General features: G+C 41.8%; 1 protein-coding gene across 1 annotated transcript in view; it reads left to right on the forward strand.

Moving 5' to 3' along the window:
- PCNX2 (pecanex 2) overlaps nt 1-18,056 on the forward strand; it is a 248,771-nt gene that overhangs the window by 128,924 nt on the left and 101,791 nt on the right. The window contains exon 21 of the mRNA XM_054021531.1: nt 2,441-2,618. Coding sequence (XP_053877506.1) covers nt 2,441-2,618 — 178 coding nt within the window. The remainder of the gene's footprint in view (nt 1-2,440; nt 2,619-18,056) is intronic.

Below are 18,056 nucleotides of genomic sequence, written 5' to 3' on the forward strand. Positions count from 1 at the left end.
TGGCTAAGTATCTTCAGTGTTGAGGGATAATGACAAAACTGCACAAGTCTGAATACAGAAATTGCATCATAAGAACAAGAAAAAAAATTCCAAACATTGCACGACTTGCAATAAAATCATGAGTTGTTAAGATAGTTGGACCTTGTAATCTGAACATTGAAATCAGCTTGAATGACTCAAGAAATTGAGATGAAAAATTACCTACCTTCAGTTTTTATCTGACTTTTGCAAAACATATGTGAGGATGAAGTGCAGAAACTGCCAAATATGGGTACCACATATATATTTTTAAATAATTATTTTTTAAGAAGTTTCTTTGGGAGGATTTAGGGCTCCCCAGAGCCTCTAGCACCAAACAAGGGTAAAGTATTCTTCCTCGCTGTGTGGAAGAATCAGGGTGGAGGCAGTAGGGAGAGTGAAGAGCAGTCCCAAAATCTTGTATTATCTGAGCGGAGTGGGACAGGCACCAATCAACTCCCAACACGTTTCCTCCAGAGATAATTAGTTGAAGGGGGGCAGGAGCCAACCCCAGCACCAAATATCTCTGTCTGGGTTTGGACGTGCTAGGTGTTAACAACACCTGCTTAACTGCATCAAAACCTGGTTGCTAGGGCAGAAGGGCTTGAAAGAGTCTCAGCAAAGCAGCCAGCAGGGCTATCATCTCCTGCTAAGGCAGGGCAGCCCTGGATTCTTTGTTTCTTTAGTCCTCTTATTACAGAGGGCTGTATTATCTCTCCATTCTTAGCTACATACTCTCCAGGAAGAAGAATGTCATGTATACAGTAGCTTAAAGAAGGGGAAGTTACTTTCCATGCCTGTAATTCTACTTTTAAGATATCATCTTGCAAGATTCTCATTCACTTGTCCACCTCCCCTCAGAATTTGCAGGGATGTTTTTTGAGGCAATGTGTTTTTGCAGTTTCATCTTGTTGTTCTTATCTGGCTGGATGTATTTGACTTTTCTAATTGCATCTGTTTTTGTGATTTAAAAAATGGCATTGCTCTGTGTGTGTTTTGGGAGTGTGTGTGGGGGTCGGGGGGGCGGGAGGGATGATGAGCAGGGGTTTGAGCCCTTGCTTCCAGCACTATCAGAAACTGACTGGAATATTCCAGAACCAAAGGGAGTGGTGGTTGGTGGTGCATATTGGACAGTCTGGGGCAGCTTACCATGTTGCCTGCTACTGTCATTACCTCAAGAGGTTAAACAACAAAAAGAGATCACTCTGAGCTAGGGCAGTTGTACCATGTTTCCACTGGGAGGTTAAGACCCCCCCCCCCCCCCCCAAAAAAAAAAAAAAGAATCCTGTATGGCAATATCTGTAAAGAGAGAGAATTACCAGAAAGCAATGCTCCCTTATCCTCTAGCAAGAAATTATATGCTCAAAAAACTCCTTTCTGTCTGAAATTTTGTGAATATTACACGAGCATAAATATCGACCTGATCAGGAAAAGAGTGTTTCAGTTGCTGTTGTTACTCTGTGATTTTATGCCTCTCTCCATTAAAATCTTCCTCACTGCCCCAAGAATTTTGTTCTTCTTGATGAACATCAAATCCAACAAATGTTCTCATCCCACTGAGGGGGTGTTCTAAAACGGTCACAAATACTTTATTGTAGTCCCTAGTTTTGCACTCAGAAATCCAAATAAAATTCAAAGAATCTCTGACAAGTAAGAAATTAGGTCTTTTGGCATTTCATTCAGACAGTGATGACTAGGCCTGAACTCAAATAAAGTTGGATCTGCATTAAAAATGCAGTGAATGAATGCCACAAAAAAATAAAATAAAATTGGAATTGCACAAACTGTGAGCCTTAAAATGACAAAAATGCACCACTCCATTTAGAATTTTCTAAGCTGTCAATTGCCGCATGCTTTCGCAAGTATTCTGTTGTTTTATAATTGGCATGGAGGATTATTTTCAGCATTTTACAAATACTGGGTTTGATTCATCACTGCACCAGCCTAAAGTTTGATAACATGGTGACTCAGGCTTATTGCCTGTAGTTGGCAACAGGCTGCTTTCTAATATAAAGCTGTATAAATTGCAGTGCTATAAATTAATGGTGCCAGACTTAAGTCACAAGTTGAAAATTTATTTTAGGGATTTTATTTAATTATATCTTTATTACGTTATAAGGTACTTACTACAATAATGGATGCTACTCTTATAATACAGAATTGTTCCCGTGTTACAGCTCTGTAAGTACTCCAGAGATATGTAATGCTGGCAATATAAAACTGTGCTGTTGCAGATGGATTAAATAAACACGATTATTAAAACAAAAACTAGTATTAATATAAAAATAAATTAACGGTATGTGTGTAGATAGACATACCAATCAAGAGTAGGTCTGATATGGTTATTCATGTTCATTAGTTATAGTCTAATTGTTTTTGTTATGTTAACTTGATTAGGTTTTCTTTTCCCACACTCCCACAGCTGTGATATTTTCCTGATAACAATTGCTGGGATGAAGCTGCTCCGATCCTCATTCTGTAATCCTGTTCATCAATTTGTTACTTTGAGCTTTACTGTAATCTTCTTCCAGTTTGACTACAGAGATATCTCAGAGAATTTCTTGCTGGATTTTTTCATGATGTCCATTGTGTTTCACAAGGCAAGTTTACAAACACCATTGTTTTCTTGATATAAAATGTTTTTGTAGTTTGAATTATCTTTCCAATGTCACTGTATTGATAAATGGCTGAAATATCTTTTTAAACATAATTGTTATAATACGTTTTAACAGAAGCAGGCCATTGGTATCACAGAAAAAAATCTCAGTGGAGGATAAAACCTATAGTTTTAAAGTTAAATGTATTTTCTGTTTCTGTGGGAAACTTCATATTTACTTCTTTGTTCACATGATGCTACAAAAGTTCACAATTCAGATTTTTTAAGAATAGAGTCATAAATGACTTGAAAGAGGCCTTTTGGGCCATTCGTGCAGGATTGCCCTTTGTATTAATTGCATGAGTGTTTTTATCTCGTCTTCCTTTGAAAGCCTCTGGTATTTCCTTTGGGAAATTAGTCCAATATCTAATCATCCTTATGATAAGAAATGTTTTCCTAATATCTGACTTAAATTTTTCCTACCTTAGTTTCAGGCCATTATCCTTGTGCTTAACCTTAAACTCAAGCGTCTACTTTACTTTTACAATATTACCTCTGAAGTTTCATGGCCTCTTATCATAGTCCGCTCTCTTTTTTTCTCTGAGTTATACATACAGTCTTAAAACTCTTTTCATAATTCCAGATTGTACCCAAATTCATGACCTGTGCAGCTCCTCTCAAATCAAAAGCAGGTTAAATTGACATGGTGCTAAAAATACCAGAAATTGCTTGAATTTTGTCTACACTAGGGCTCCCAGCAGTGCTAATACTGATTATCTACTTTGTTTTATTTTGTTTTTAATGCAGTCACCTATCACCCTGGTATAAGAGTCCTCTTACAACTGGGCCTAGTAGTAGCGCTGGTGAGAATATTTTTTGTTTTTCCCTAGTGTAGACATATCCTCAGTGTGATCCAGCTAAACTCTGCCACGTGTCTGAGAGGGGAAAGGACTGATTCCATGGTTAACTTTAACAAATGTGGCACAGAGATCCAACAATATAAGTTTGGATGCCAGCCATCGCTGCTGCCAGTGCTGTCTCTATTCCATGTCCTCCCCTGAAGCCTTACTGGGAAAGGTCTAGGTTATTGACACTACCTAGATGGAGTTGGAGGGCCTTTGTTAAGCTTCTCAATTAGCATACTCAGAAGTGAGAGCTGGGTTTCTGGGTGGTAATTGGTTTACCCTTGTTTGGTGCTAGAGGCTCTGGGGAGCCCTAAATCCTCCCAAAGAGGTTGGTTGTGTTGAGTGACATTTTTAAGTACTAGCTGGATTATGGCGTGCTCTAGGGGAGGTGGTAGGTAGATTGTTGTTGATCTTGGTAATAGAAACCTTAAGTGCTCTCAACTTTTTCACTAGCTAAAAAGAGCAAGGCGGATCCAGAGTTGCAGATGCTTGGAAGCTGCAGTAAGTGCTGCCCGCTGAAAAGCAGGCCCCTTTAGGATATCTCAGATTGGGCACTCAGAATCAGTAGTTACTTTTGAAAATCACCATGTCACAATTTTTTGTTGAAAGCTGCATATTTGTGGCTGTGGGTGATGTGGAGGTTTTTTGCTGTTTGTTTTTAAATGTTGGCTATTTGAAGCTGTTGTGAGATTTGGAGTGTTAGCCCTAGAGGAGATGGATTAGTGAGCAGAGTAAGAGTGAGATAATCAAATGTGTTACGGTAAATTAAATGTAGCCTATCACACTGTGTGTTTTTATGGGAGGCTTGATATGGTAAAGTCTACAGTATTGGGCTAAAGTTATGTATTATAGACATGATTAGGAGTCTAGCTAAGCAGGGTCATAACCAGGGAGGGGCAAGCAGAGCAGCCGCCCAGGGCGCAAAGATGAGGGGGGTGTAAAAATGATTAAAAATGGTAGGGGGCGCAAATATGCTTGCTTGCCCTGAGCGTAAAATGCCTAGTTACACCACTGAGCTATAGAATAGGTCTTCTAGCGTTTCCAAATCTCAGTAAACCTGAAATTTCTCAGGTCATTAGTTCAGCAGGTGAACCTGGCTTTGTGATATTTTAAAAAATTAAAATAAAATGGCTTCATTATTTATATTAGAAAACCACATGCATAGTTACACAATGGTCATTAAAACAACTCTGAAAAATAGTATTAAGGATGGTATTAATTTCCGATCCTAAAGCACATGTTTTTTACTCTAATTAAACTATGAACTTTTATTAGTTCTAAAAATTGTATGGACCTTTCTTATAGACTCTCATCACTTTGAGGCTAAAGATAACAACATACAAAGATGGTATGGAATTTCTCCACACAGTCAGCTTTAAACAGACTGCATCCAGGTCTATTCTTGAAAGTTTTGTGGTCTGTACAGCTTCAGCAACAAGAGAAGCTAACAGCTTCAATCAATGCACAGTTCAGTAATCTCAATGTTCACAACTATTTTTAAAAAAAATAGAAAACAAGTTCTTATTACCACCACCTTTGCCGATGCAGAACTAACTCATAAAATGGCAGTTAGGATCCACTTACTCATTGTAGGTGTGAGGTTTCCACTGTCTGACAATGGAACAGTAAATGTTATGTCTTACATAATCATTTTGATGATAATTTTTGAGCAGAGTTACTGTACAAGAGAGCATGCATGCTCTCTAAGTGATGCTGCAGTGAGCACCTATCCATTTTCTCTTCTGCCAGACGCAGGAGGAAACTACATTTAAACTTGACAGACATTCACAATTTTGTTAGCTGATCCTTAGGCAGGCTTCTGTTGAACAAGCTCCACTAGTAATGTCAGATAGATTATCTCTGAATCTCCTAGTGATTGTGTTTCTTCCCTCTCCCCCCCCCCCATCATGCTAGTAATGTAATCCATTCAAATCAGAGAATTCAAATCAATATGACTGCTCACTGAGCAAATCAGGGCATTGCAGCAAAAATGACTGCCCACAGATTTTATTCACATTTGCACATAGCCATGCCACTTGCATCGAGGTGATGCAGATAACGTGAGAATTTAGTGAACTTGACTCTTGGTTTGGGGTTTTTTGAGGGGTGTTCTTTTTAATCAACATGAATTTTTCAGTTCTTTTAAATGCTATTTGACTTATGTCACATGACTAATTTACTGCTCTTTTGAAGGCATTTACTGTCATCTAAATTTTATATAAAAGTTGTAGAATTTAAAAGTTTAATATTAAAACTGGTTAGAAATACACAAAATGAGTACGCCATGTTGTGTTTCAAATTGCCATGGAAAAGGAACAAGGTAATGCTTAGAGCAGCTTGCTTATTTATTTTTAATAAATGACTGAATCTTTAATTGAACTAGGATAGGGGGTTCTCAGCTTTTTTCATACTGTGAACCTATATTAGCTGCTCACAAACTGTCCTACTCAGACATATCCAAATGCATCCATTGCAAGTCTTTAAATCAAGATAGCAGGTCTTTTAAAAAGACAACCTATCAAAGAAAAGTTATGGACTTGATGCAGAAGTTACTGGATGAGGTTCTTTGATCTGTCCTATGCAAAAGGTCAGACTAGGTGATCATGATGGTCCCTACTAGTCTTCAAATCTACAAATGTACGAAATCACTTCAAATGAGCCACCACTTCTCTCAAGGCTTCTTGGAAGGCATCCTGAGTATCCATCTGACAGCTTATGGGGTGCTCATGTTATCTGAAAAGATCTAGTTACAAAGAGCTGAGAAAATACTCTTCAATGGTAAGGCAAAGATGAAATGGGAACAAGAATTGAATGTGTGTCACCTTAGACTTGTCAGCATGTGGGAGGGATCGGCATTGAGGATCTTTCTTTAATCAGATGGAAACTGGAAGATTATTCATTTTCTGGGAGGGAGGTGAGAGATGAACTATTCGGGGATATTAGAGAGGAAGGTATGTTCTTCCATCTCTGTGACATCCATCAATCAGTTGCTTAACTGAGTTAAGACAGGGAAAATCACAATGTGGATAATACACATGGTTTACCCCCCCACCTCTTCCCACAAACACATCACAAATGGAATACATCTAGTACAGCTCCCTTTGACAGCCATGGGAGTTGGTATAAGAGGAAGCTGCAACTTTTGGCTGAAAAAGCCAAGGAAGAAAGGAATAAATTTGGTAGTGTGATGAACCCATGAGTGTGACCTCACAAGCAGCCAAGGCCATAAGCCAAGTACAGGCATAATGCCAACATGGATGATGGGAATGGAAATGCTTACCCAGCACCCTTGCTGTTTATTAAAGGTGTAGTTTGTGCTTCCCCCAGCACAGCTGTGCACTTGTAAACTGCTGTATGGCAGGTGGGACCACAATCTGCGCAAGTCTCTGTGCAAACCTCTTCTGGCGCCCTGAATGCTGAAGTCAGCCCTAGCACCCACCCTGGAACTAAGAGCGTGAAGACAGTTTTAGTATGGCTGCATTGGTACAGGACCACTGGGGTCCCCTCCTCTCTCCATTATGTGCACCTAGATTTGTAGATTCCAAGGCCAGAAAGAACCACTGTGATCATCTAGGACAGTGGTGGGCAACCTGCAGCCCGCGGGCCACAGGTTGCCCACCACCCATCTAGGATCACTTCCTGTATAATACAGGACGTAGAAGTTCTCCAAAATAATTCCTAGAGCATATCTTCTAGAAAAACATCCAATCTTGGTTTAAAAATGGTCAATGAGGGGGAAATCTGCTCTGCTTCTGGGTAAATTGTTCCAATGGTTAATTACTTTCACCATTAAAATGTTATGCCTTATTTCCAGTCTGAATTTGTGTAGCTTTAACTTCCAGCCATTGGATCGTGTTATATCTTTCTCTGCTAGATTGAAAAGCCCATTATTAAATATTTGTTCCCCGTGTAGATACTTTTAAACTATGATCAAGTCACCCCTTAACCTTCTCTTTGTTAAGCTAAATAGATTGAGCTCTTAAGTCTATCATTGTAAGGCGTGTTTCTAATCTTTTAATCATTTTTGTGGCTCTTCTCTGAACCCTCTCCAATTTATCAACATGCATCCTGATTTGTGGGCACCAGAACTGAACACAATATTCCAGTAGTGGTCACACCAGTGCCAAATATAGAGGTAAAATAACCTCTCTTCTCCTTCTTAAAATTCCCCTGTTTATGCATCTATGACATTCCAGGGTGCAATCCAGACCAGTAAGGGGTTGTGTCACCCTTACTCTGCAACTTGGGGTGCCTCACAATGCTTTGCTCCTGTAGTTCCCACATGTGCCACCCACAAACAGCCAAACAGCATGCAGGTCACTCCATCAATGTCTGTGTATAGCCATAGCCCTGGTCCAGCAAGTCTGACCTCAGCAGCCTGTCTGCAAACACCGCTGTATTCTGCCTTCCAGTAGCCTTGGCTACTATTTTCAGGACGACTCCAACACACTCCCAGTTTTGGATTCTCTCTCCCCTGCCCCAAACCTGTGCTCTGCACTGTCCAGCCCTCTCCTGGAGTCCAAATATATTAGATCCATTGCCCCTTTAAGGGGATCAACATACAACAGTCTGCTACCTTAAATGAAGTTACCCAAATAGTTGGCAACACTGGATTCGTTTTAATTAAAAAATAAAACAAACAAGTTTATTTAACTATAAAAAGAGTTTTAAGTGAGTTCAAGTATAAATAGGGCCCTCCCAAATTACGGCTGTGAAAACGCGTCACGGATCGTGAAATCTGGTCTCCCCTGTGAAATCTGATCTTTTGTATACTTTTACCTTATACTATACAGATTTCACAGGGGAAACCAGTGTTTCTCAAACAGGAGGTCCTGTCCCAAAAGAGGATTGTGGGGGTTGCAAGGTTATTGTAAGGGAGTCATGGTATTGCCACCTCTACCTCTGCACTGCCCTCAGAGCTAGGTGGCTGGAGAGCAGTGGCTGTTGGCTAGGCGCCCAGCTATGAAGGCAGCACCCCACCACCAGCAGCACAGAAGTAAGGGTAGCAATATCATACCATGCCATCCTTACTTTTGTGCTGCTGTTGGCAGTGGTGTTCAGAGCTGTGATCCTGGCCAGCAGCTGCCGCTCTCTGACCGCCCAGCTCTGAAGGCAGCGCCACCAGCAGCAAAGGCATAGAAGTAAGGGTGGCAATATCAAGACTCCCCTTCAATAACCTGGCAACTCTGTTTTGGATCAGGACCCCTATAGTTACAACACCGTGAAATTTCAGATTTAAATATATGAAATCATGAAATTTATGATTTTTAAAATCCTATGACTATGAAATTGACCAAAATGGACTGTGAATTTGGTAGGGCCCTAAGTATAAGGCATTGAGTCAGGAATGGTTACAAGAGAAATAAAGATAAAACCTTTCTAAACTTAACAAACTAGATTTGGTTCAAGGTGAAGTTCTTACCACATGCTTCCAGCAACAGGGCTTCCAGCAACAGTGCTGACCAAATTTCAGGTCTGGATCTGCTCCCAAAGACTGTTTAGTTTATCCTCTTAGATGAGAGAGATGGATAGGGACAGAGAGAACTTGGCGTGTTTATGCCCCTCACTTTTGTAGTTCTGTTACCCTTTGAAATGTATTTTCCTGAGGGTAACAGCTAGTTAAAGTTATTCAAGCAATAAATAAGGTGACATGTTGTCTGGTGGTGACAGAGAATGCATGCTGTTTCTTTTCACCTCTATTTGCTGAAATGCAGATTGCCTTGTCTCCTGTCTTCCCCCTCTGCTGTCTGAGGACCCTGTTTACAACTTATATGTAAATTGAAGTAAACACTCATTTCTTTGTTTAGGATCCGCTTGACCTGACCAGTCCTACCTAATCAGGGCTATGTGGGTTTGAACATGTGCCACCAACATCAATCAGGGGGAATTAATAACTTTACATATAATATTGCTACACACATTTTACCATGATATTATTGACAAGCAAGTTATTAGTTTTCAAATAATATCACAAGGCATATTTTGTACAAAGATTAGTACAGTGGTGCATAGGGTGTGAATACAGGAGTGCATTCAGTCACAGCATTCCAGGATTGCATTAGCTCTTTTGACCGCGGTGTCACACTCGGAGCTCACGTTCAACTGATTATCCACCATGACCCCCAAATCCTTTTCACAGTCACTGCTTCCCAGGATAGAGTCCGCCATTGTGTAAGGATGATCTGCATTCTTTGTTCCTAGATGTATACGTTGACATTTAGCCATATTAAAAGACGTATTGTTTGCTTACTTCCATTTTACCAATCAATCCAGATCTCTCTGAATCAGTGGCCTATCCTTTTCATTATTTACCACCTGTACCAGGAAGCCATAAATTGGCTGTTCATGTACATACTGTATGCAGTGGTTTGGTTATATGTAAAAATCATATCCGGGCAAATTAGTAGCCTGCTCTATGGGATGTGATTAGTAGAGCTCCTAGTAGGGTGACCAGATAGCACTGTGAAAAAATGGGAAGGGGCTTGGGGGGCAATAGATGTGCCTATATAAGAAAAAGTCCCAAAAAACGGGACTGTCCCTTTTAAAAACAGGACATCTGGTCACCCTAGCTCCTAGTACGTTGCATTAACTCTTCTGAGCATTCACTGTGGGGCTGCTGGGAGGACACTGCACTTACCATTGACCTGTCTTCTCCTGCCCTTCCCTATTTGCAAATCTTGGACCCAGTAGAGATCCCTCTGTAGGGTCCTGGGAAGAGGAGAGGTAAAGGGGGCATCCCTCCCCATGTGACAGTGGGTAGAGAATTTTAAAAAATTGCTTTCTTCTAATGCTGTAGCAGAAACTTAACTAGAATAAAGAAAACAGTATTATCAAGCTTCTCTCTCTCTCTCTCGCAAACTTTCACTGTAGAGCTGCTTCTTAGAACCTTCCCAGCCCCTCTCTCCTGCCTGTCTTCCTGCTGCAGGTTTAAGCAAACTATACACACATCTGCGCTGCCCCCTCCCTTTTTTCTATATAAACAATCTTTTTAAAAGAGTTAGTATTTTAAAACAAATTAAAGATTCAGGTGCTCTAATCAGCTTCACCTCTTGTACCAATTTGGCCACCTTCTGGCCTTGAGGAACATATAGTACAGTTAATTCACCTGGATTATCAAATCCCCAAAGAGAGAGACTCCTGTTGAAGAGGTTTATGGCTGTTCTCAACAGGTTTATCTCCTTTAAGGCTATAGTAATAGTACCATTGCTACTGGGATCTCATAATTCAACTGGCTTTGGAAGCTAAGGTGTTGCTTATTTCTTCTATCAAAGTACCTCGATCAGTATCTACCATAGAGGATCTTAGTGTATCTCTTGGATCATGATTGGTTAGGCTTCAGGCTGCATTCTGATAACTAAAAAGCCTGTGACCTCTTAGAATTGGTGTATCTCAGCTTCCTATACTTTTAAGCAACGCCACTTGCTATAGGATGAAGATTTGTCTCCAAATCTGTTCATTTCTGATCTCTTAACCCATAAGCAGCTGAGCTGGGCTCAGTCCAGGGACTAACGTAGAAAGTTGCCCTATAAGCTCAGCAAAGCAACAGTGGATGCTTTGGTTGGAGGATACTCTTCACAACCTGCACTGCTGTCCATTCCCTTGTGAGTGGTGGAAGCTGGCAACAATGAAAGCAGCTTGAAATCGTACTGTATGCCAGAAGCTTAAAATTCAGATCTGGCAAACTGGCTCGTTGTCAGGTACTATTTCATTTGGAATGAGAAAAGATGCCTTTTAACTTTTCTTGACCTGTTTACTTTTGGGCCTAGTTAAAAATAGAATTTTTGTAAAGCTCTCTAGCTTCCTGGTAGTCTTAAAGAAACGGTACGCACATCTTCACACACACCATCTTGCATATAGATCCTAGTGGGAAGCATCTGACCCAGTGACATTAAATCTCTAATCAATAGGGCTATATCTTAGCTTTTCCTGTCTTTAGTATGCTATTGACAGGCAGTCTAATGGCCTCTTAATTTGTGTGTGTGGATGAACTAATTAGCAATACTAAAATATGAACTAATCTATTATTTTCTGATAGTCAAATTCTCTGAGGGTTGAGAATTTGTCTTTATGCATAAGACAGAGTAATCAAAGAACCAGAGCTTGTTAAATTTGCCTTCATTAACACTGCATTCATTTGCCTAAGTAGTCTTACTCCTGCTGAGCTCACTACAGATACATTTTTCCTGTTTGATATTTTTTCTGTTTCACCCTCCCATCCTCCATGAATTTTCAGAGTAACAAAAACTCCACATTTTGTCACTTTATTTTTAATAAAGGTTTGCTTTTTTAATATAGCCTCTCTTTGCTTTTGCACCATATGTCATGTATTACTGAAAGATGATCCTCATGTCACAGCAACTCCAACTAAGAGAGCCAGGCAGTAATAACCTGCCAAACTTGTTCAGATTAGGCTTAATTCTGTAAGAGTTTAACATCCTTACCATGATTCCCTCAAGGAGAGTGAAATTTTTGCATATCATCTTATTTTTCACCATTTTATGACAGTGTGTCACCCTTGACCACCTTCTTGGTTTGCTATAGCCCACTAATTAACATTTGAGATTGTCTTTGTGGATACAGACAACAGGACCCGTGGTTAACCTGCAAGCTTCTGTGATTTTAGTTACTAATGTAAGACAGAATCCTGACTCTTTTCTTCTCCCCTTCCAGTTTTCAGTCCCCTTCGGTAATTCTGATCTTTCAATTAAAAGCTTCTGGCACTAAATAATTAATTCAGATTCTAATCCATTTCTTGCCTTTCGTGCATACTAAAATCCAATGTTTTAATCAGCTGCACCCTCTTAACTCACAGCTGTTTCCTCAACTTTTGATATCTGGCATATAAATCCCTGATAAGACACTTTCTGTTGAGCAAAAATACCCAAGGCTACATTTGATATTTGACAGGATAATCCCTATGGTTAGCAGTTCATGTTTCCTTTTTTATATTGGAGATGTAGTTTAACTTATTTTCATTCATCCTTCCATCACTGACCTCCACATCAGACTTTGCTCCTGACACAGTCCCTGAATTTTAAGGGTTTTTTTTAAAACAAGGAACTAAGGCAATGCATAAAAATGGGACACACACACGATTAGCAGTATAGTATGGTACAGTTTACACACACACTCTGTACTGATGAGAGTAGCAACTCTCCAGGGGAGAGAAGGTTGTTATTATGAGTGTTCTGTATCGTATTTGTAAATAGCTAAAAGATTAGGTGCCAGTAGATGGCACTCAAAAATATGATGTGCACTACAGATGGCTTCTTCTATGCAGCCCTTTACATCAGGTCTTAACAAAGGTGATCATCAAGCTTTCCCCAGGCTCCTGATGGACAATACGCTTTTTAGTTCCAAGTGGTGCTCTGTAGTAGCCATGCACATGGATGCACCCCAGGAGAAAGATTTTTTTAAATTAAGATGATGTTTAAAAAAAACAACGTGAAGGGTACAGAGTTTAAGCGTGGAAGTTTCTGGTTACACTGGTATACAATTTTTGAGAAGTCGTCTGCTTCAGAGATAAAATGTGCTATTTATTATGTATTTTGATGCGCTGAATTCAAATATGACACTTAAAACAACTGATTGGCTACTGTTTCTAAGATATTTAAGTTTTTACATTTTATGTCTATGTATAATGTGTAGATAGTAAAGTTTTAATAATAAATTGTAAACCTAGGTCTTTTCATGTGTTTCATGGTTGCTTTACATGATGATATTTCACCTGTCCTGTTTATGTAACACTTTAAAAATCAGCAAACGGGTTATATAAATAAAATTTATTATGAAACAAAAGGCAAAAAACTATTCTGTACATAGTTTAGTCCTATTCAGTGTCTACTCGGCGCTTCTTGGCTTGTCTCTTGTATTCATTAAATGGAGCATCTCTTGTCACTGTCCAGCAATAGTCTGCAAGCATTGATGGGCTCCAATTGCCCTGATAGTGTTTCTCCATTGTTGCAATGTCCTGGTGAAATCGCTTGCTGTGCTCGTCACTCACTGCTCCGCAGTTTGGTGGAAAAAAATCTAGATAAGAGTGCAAAAAATGTATCTTTAGTGTCATGTTGCAACCAAGGCATTTGTATGCCTTGAGGAGGTTTTCCACCAACAACCTGTAGTTGTCTGCCTTGTTGTTTCCGAGAAAATTTATTGCCCTAACTGGAAGGCTTTCCATGCCGCCTTTTCCTTGCCACGCAGTGCATGGTCAAATGCATCATCTCGAAGAAGTTCACGAATCTGAGGACCAACAAAGACACCTTCCTTTATCTTAGCTTGACTTAACCTTGGAAATTTTCCATGGAGGTACTTGAAAGCTGCTTGTGTTTTGTCGATGGCCTTAACAAAGTTCATCAGACGCAGCTTGATGTGTAAGGGTGGTAATAAAATCTTCCTTGATTCAACAAGTGGTGGATGCTGAACACTTTTCCTCCCAGGCTCCAATGACTGTCGGAGTGGCCAATCTTTCTTGATGTAGTGGGAATCTCTTGTACGACTATCCCATTCGCAGAGAAAACAGCAGTACTTTGTGTATCCAGTCTGCAGACCAAGCAATAGAGCAACAACCTTCAAATCGCCACAAAGCTGCCACTGATGTTGGTCATAGTTTATGCACCTCAAAAGTTGTTTCATGTTGTCATAGGTTTTCTTGATATGGACTGCATGACCAACTGGAATTGATGGCAAAACATTGCCATTATGCAGTAAAACAGCTTTAAGACTCGTCTTCGATGAATCAATGAACAGTCTCCACTCATCTGGATTGTGAACGATGTTGAGGGTTGCCATCACACCATCGATGTTGTTGCACTATACAAGATCGCCTTCCAGGAAGAAGAAGGAGACAAGATCCTTTTGACCGTCACGGAACATGGAAACCCTACCATCACCTGCCAGGAGATTCCACTGCTGTAGTCTGGAGCCCAACAGCTCTGCCTTACTCTTGGGTAGTTCCAAATCCCTGACAAGGTCATTCAGTTCACCTTGTGTTATGAGGTGTGGTTCAGAGGAGGAGGATGGGAGAAAATGTGGGTCCTGTGACATTGATGGTTCAGGACCAGAAGTTTCATCCTCCTCCTTTTCCTCGTCTGACTCAAGTGAGAATGATTCTGGTGCGTCAGGAACCGGCAGTCCTTCTCCGTGGGGTACTGGGCGTATAGCTGATGGAATGTTTGGATAATGCACACTCCACTTTTTCTTCTTTGACACACCTTTCCCAACTGGAGGCACCATGCAGAAGTAACAATTGCTGGTATGATCTTTTGGCTCTCTCCAAATCATTGGCACTGCAAAAGGCATAGATTTCCTTTTCCTGTTCAACCACTGGCGAAGATTTGTTGCACAAGTGTTGCAGCATATGTGTGGGGCTCACCTCTTGTCCTGATCTCCAATTTTGCAGCCAAAATAAAGGTGATAGGCTTTCTTAACCATAGTGGTTATACTGCGCTTTTGTGATGCAAAAGTCACTTCACCACAAACATAGCAGAAGTTATCTGCACTGTTCACACAAGTATGAGGCATCTCTGCTCACTTTGGCTAAACAGAAATGTGTCCCTTTGCAAAATCAAACACTGACAAATAAGAGAGCACGACACTCTTGATGTCTAGAGCTGATATAGGGCAATTTGTTCAGCAGAGTGATGTAAGCTTCGTTATGATTGCATCATCCATGACTTCTAGGAATAACACGATGCAATTCGTATCATGTATGACGCAATACCAGCCTCAGATTGCATCATTCATTGTTTTGCCTAAAAATCAAGTACTGTCCAAACCCAGTCATAGATTTATTCATAGATCCAGTCAAAGATGTATTTTAGTCATTTCTGGTTTAAATTAAGATCCCTTCCCTTTATAACTCACTTATCCTCCGCCATTCCCAAGTCAAGGGTCGTATATACTGACCCAATAGCATATCTTGAAAACTAGAGCCAATCAACAATTGTAAGCATCATTTTCGTTCTCAGTGACCCAGAATTAGTAAAGTTTGACTACATTTATTTCAGAAGCATTTTGGCTGTAGAGCAGTGTTATCAGGGAATAACGTACAGATTATCAAGGTGTGCGAAGCTTGGTTTAAGATTGGATGGTGTAAGGAATACATAATCTGCAATATCCCCAATTGGGGGTAAATGGTTGACGGGTCAAAGTACAGACATTAAGATATGAGGGTATGTTCAGGTGTGGAGTATAATGAGTGGATATGATGATGAGGATGGATTGACCCTCATTTGGGTCAACGTTTAACGTTGAGATTTAACGCTCAGTGAGTTTATGGTTCCAGTTTATATGGTCCAAAGAACAAAGTCTCTTGGTGCCTTTCTCATAGTTAAAGCACGATGTCGCTCTTGATACTGTCGGTGGCCGGTGATGTGTTCGGTGTAGATGTCGCTGGACCATCGGATGGTGTCTGAGACGATGAGGCACCGCATGAGCTGTGCGTAGCATCGACCGATCCTGCTGGTCTGCATTACACGCTCGTTGCAGGGATCCCAGGCACCCAGGGCTCCGACAATCAGGGCGTCCATCTGCACCTCGTAGCCCTTTGCTCTCAGGGTATCGGCCAGGGGAGTGAACTTTTCCAGCTTACGAGTTCGGCTTCACGAAACCCCGGGGTCCTGTTCTCAAAGGAGACCATGACATCGACGAGGATGATCTTTTTCTGTGCCTCATCAGTGATGACGACGTCAGGTCGCAGCAGGCTGTCGGTACTGGGGATGGCACAGTTCATGGCAACCTCCCCAGGTGTGGTTCGATGGCTTTCACCAGATGGTTCTGGATGGCGTTGTGGCACAGCTGCCAGGCTCTGGAGTGGGGCTTACAGCTGCACAGGACGTGGGGCAGGGTCTCGTTGGAGTAGTCACACTTCCTGCAACTCTTGTATCGGTTCCCGCGGCTGACAGCTCTATTGAGCGGGACGCAGTTGAGCCGGGCCCGGTGGATGAACTGCCAGTCGGTGAAATGGGTGAAGAAGTGGTTGCTGTTGTCCCACTTGCTGATCAACTCGAAGGCTTTACCCTGGTCCAGTTTACGCTTCAGGGTTTCCACTTACAGCGAGTGGACGGCGGCCTTCGGGGTCCTCTCCAGCATGCCCCTGGCACTCTGGGTGACGATGGTGTTTTTGTCGAACCTGATCTGCAGCACCAGGGCTCCTGGCTCCTGGCGCTCTTTGCGCCACTCCCAGCGGCAGCCAACACGCTTCCCCAGGCAACTCGTGGTGTTGCGAGCGTGGGACCACAGTGAAGCGATGTCGCCTCTGTCCCATCCGAATTCACCATCTAGGGAGCCAATCAGGAAAGTGGTGATGTCTTGGTTGGAGGGGGCTCTGCCAATCCGCTTCTTTATCACGTCTTGCAGGGTGTTCGCCGCAATGTTTCTTACCATGGCATCAGGACACGTCAGGCGGAAGGCGGAAGGCGTGGGTGATCACCGCGACGTTGCACAGGTTGCCCATGTGGGAGATGTTGATGCCGCCATGCCTGTGGGCAATGTAGACCAACTCGTTGCTGGCTCTCTGGGGAAGGAACAGCCACTTCTTCACCGACTGCTGGATGATCTTGTCTGCCTTGTTGAGGGGCACCTTCGCCATGGAGGATCCCCTTAGGATGAACGAGATGCGGGAGATCAGGAAGGTGGTCAGGGTGTTTTTCTGCCATGGTGGCCAGCAGGGAGGCGTTGATCTTGGTAGCATCCTGCAAGATCTCCTGGATGGTGTCTGCCAGACACGGAAACCCGTCAGCGTGCCGAGGGGATGGTATGCCTGCCCCTCTGCCAGGGGGATGACGGGCTCACCCTGGATCTGGAACCCTGTCGCCTGCACTGAGTTGCTAAATCAGTGCATCTCCCACCTGGCCTATTTTGGCTAACCCTGCCCATTTTGTAGGCTGCAATGGCTAGTTCCAAATCACTGGGAAAGCTTTTTAGTTTCACCAACAGGCAACAAATTTCTTTCTACAGGAATGAAAATTGCCATTTCCCCAAGATAAGACATGCATGGTTTGTCTGGTGCTTCTTATGTCATTCTCTGCCAGGTAAATTTATTATGCTCTGTGGCACTAAGATTACAGAGCTTGGAAGACTGATGTTACTGCTGTTTGTTGTTATACTGTGCCTTTCATCTGTAAATTTCAAAGGACCCTACAAACATTAAAGGCAGAAAACTTGTCTCCGATCTTTACGGTGAATCTTTACATAAATCCTCTCCCCTCCCTATAGGTGAAATACACCCATCCTGCTCCATTTAGAGCTGATAAATTTCACACTTCTCTGGTACACAAGGAATGCAGAAGCCCTGCATGCAGTCACTCTGCATCCATATCCAAGTGCTGCGGGCCTTCTAGGGTGTGGAGGACTTTTGCAGGGCCCACTGCCAAGGGGTGGAGTTCACTTTGTGCTGAACTCCTGTTGATATCAGTGGGAGATCAGCACATGTAGAGAGCAGATTATTAGCGTTATGCAGATAACTTTGCCCTGATAAACCCTCACAGCATGCTTGTGTGTTAGGTAAATGTAATTGCCACTTTACAAATGATAAACTT

The sequence above is a fragment of the Malaclemys terrapin genome, chromosome 3 (assembly GCF_027887155.1).
Source record: "Malaclemys terrapin pileata isolate rMalTer1 chromosome 3, rMalTer1.hap1, whole genome shotgun sequence".
In the NCBI taxonomy this organism is placed as follows: Eukaryota; Metazoa; Chordata; order Testudines; family Emydidae; genus Malaclemys; species Malaclemys terrapin.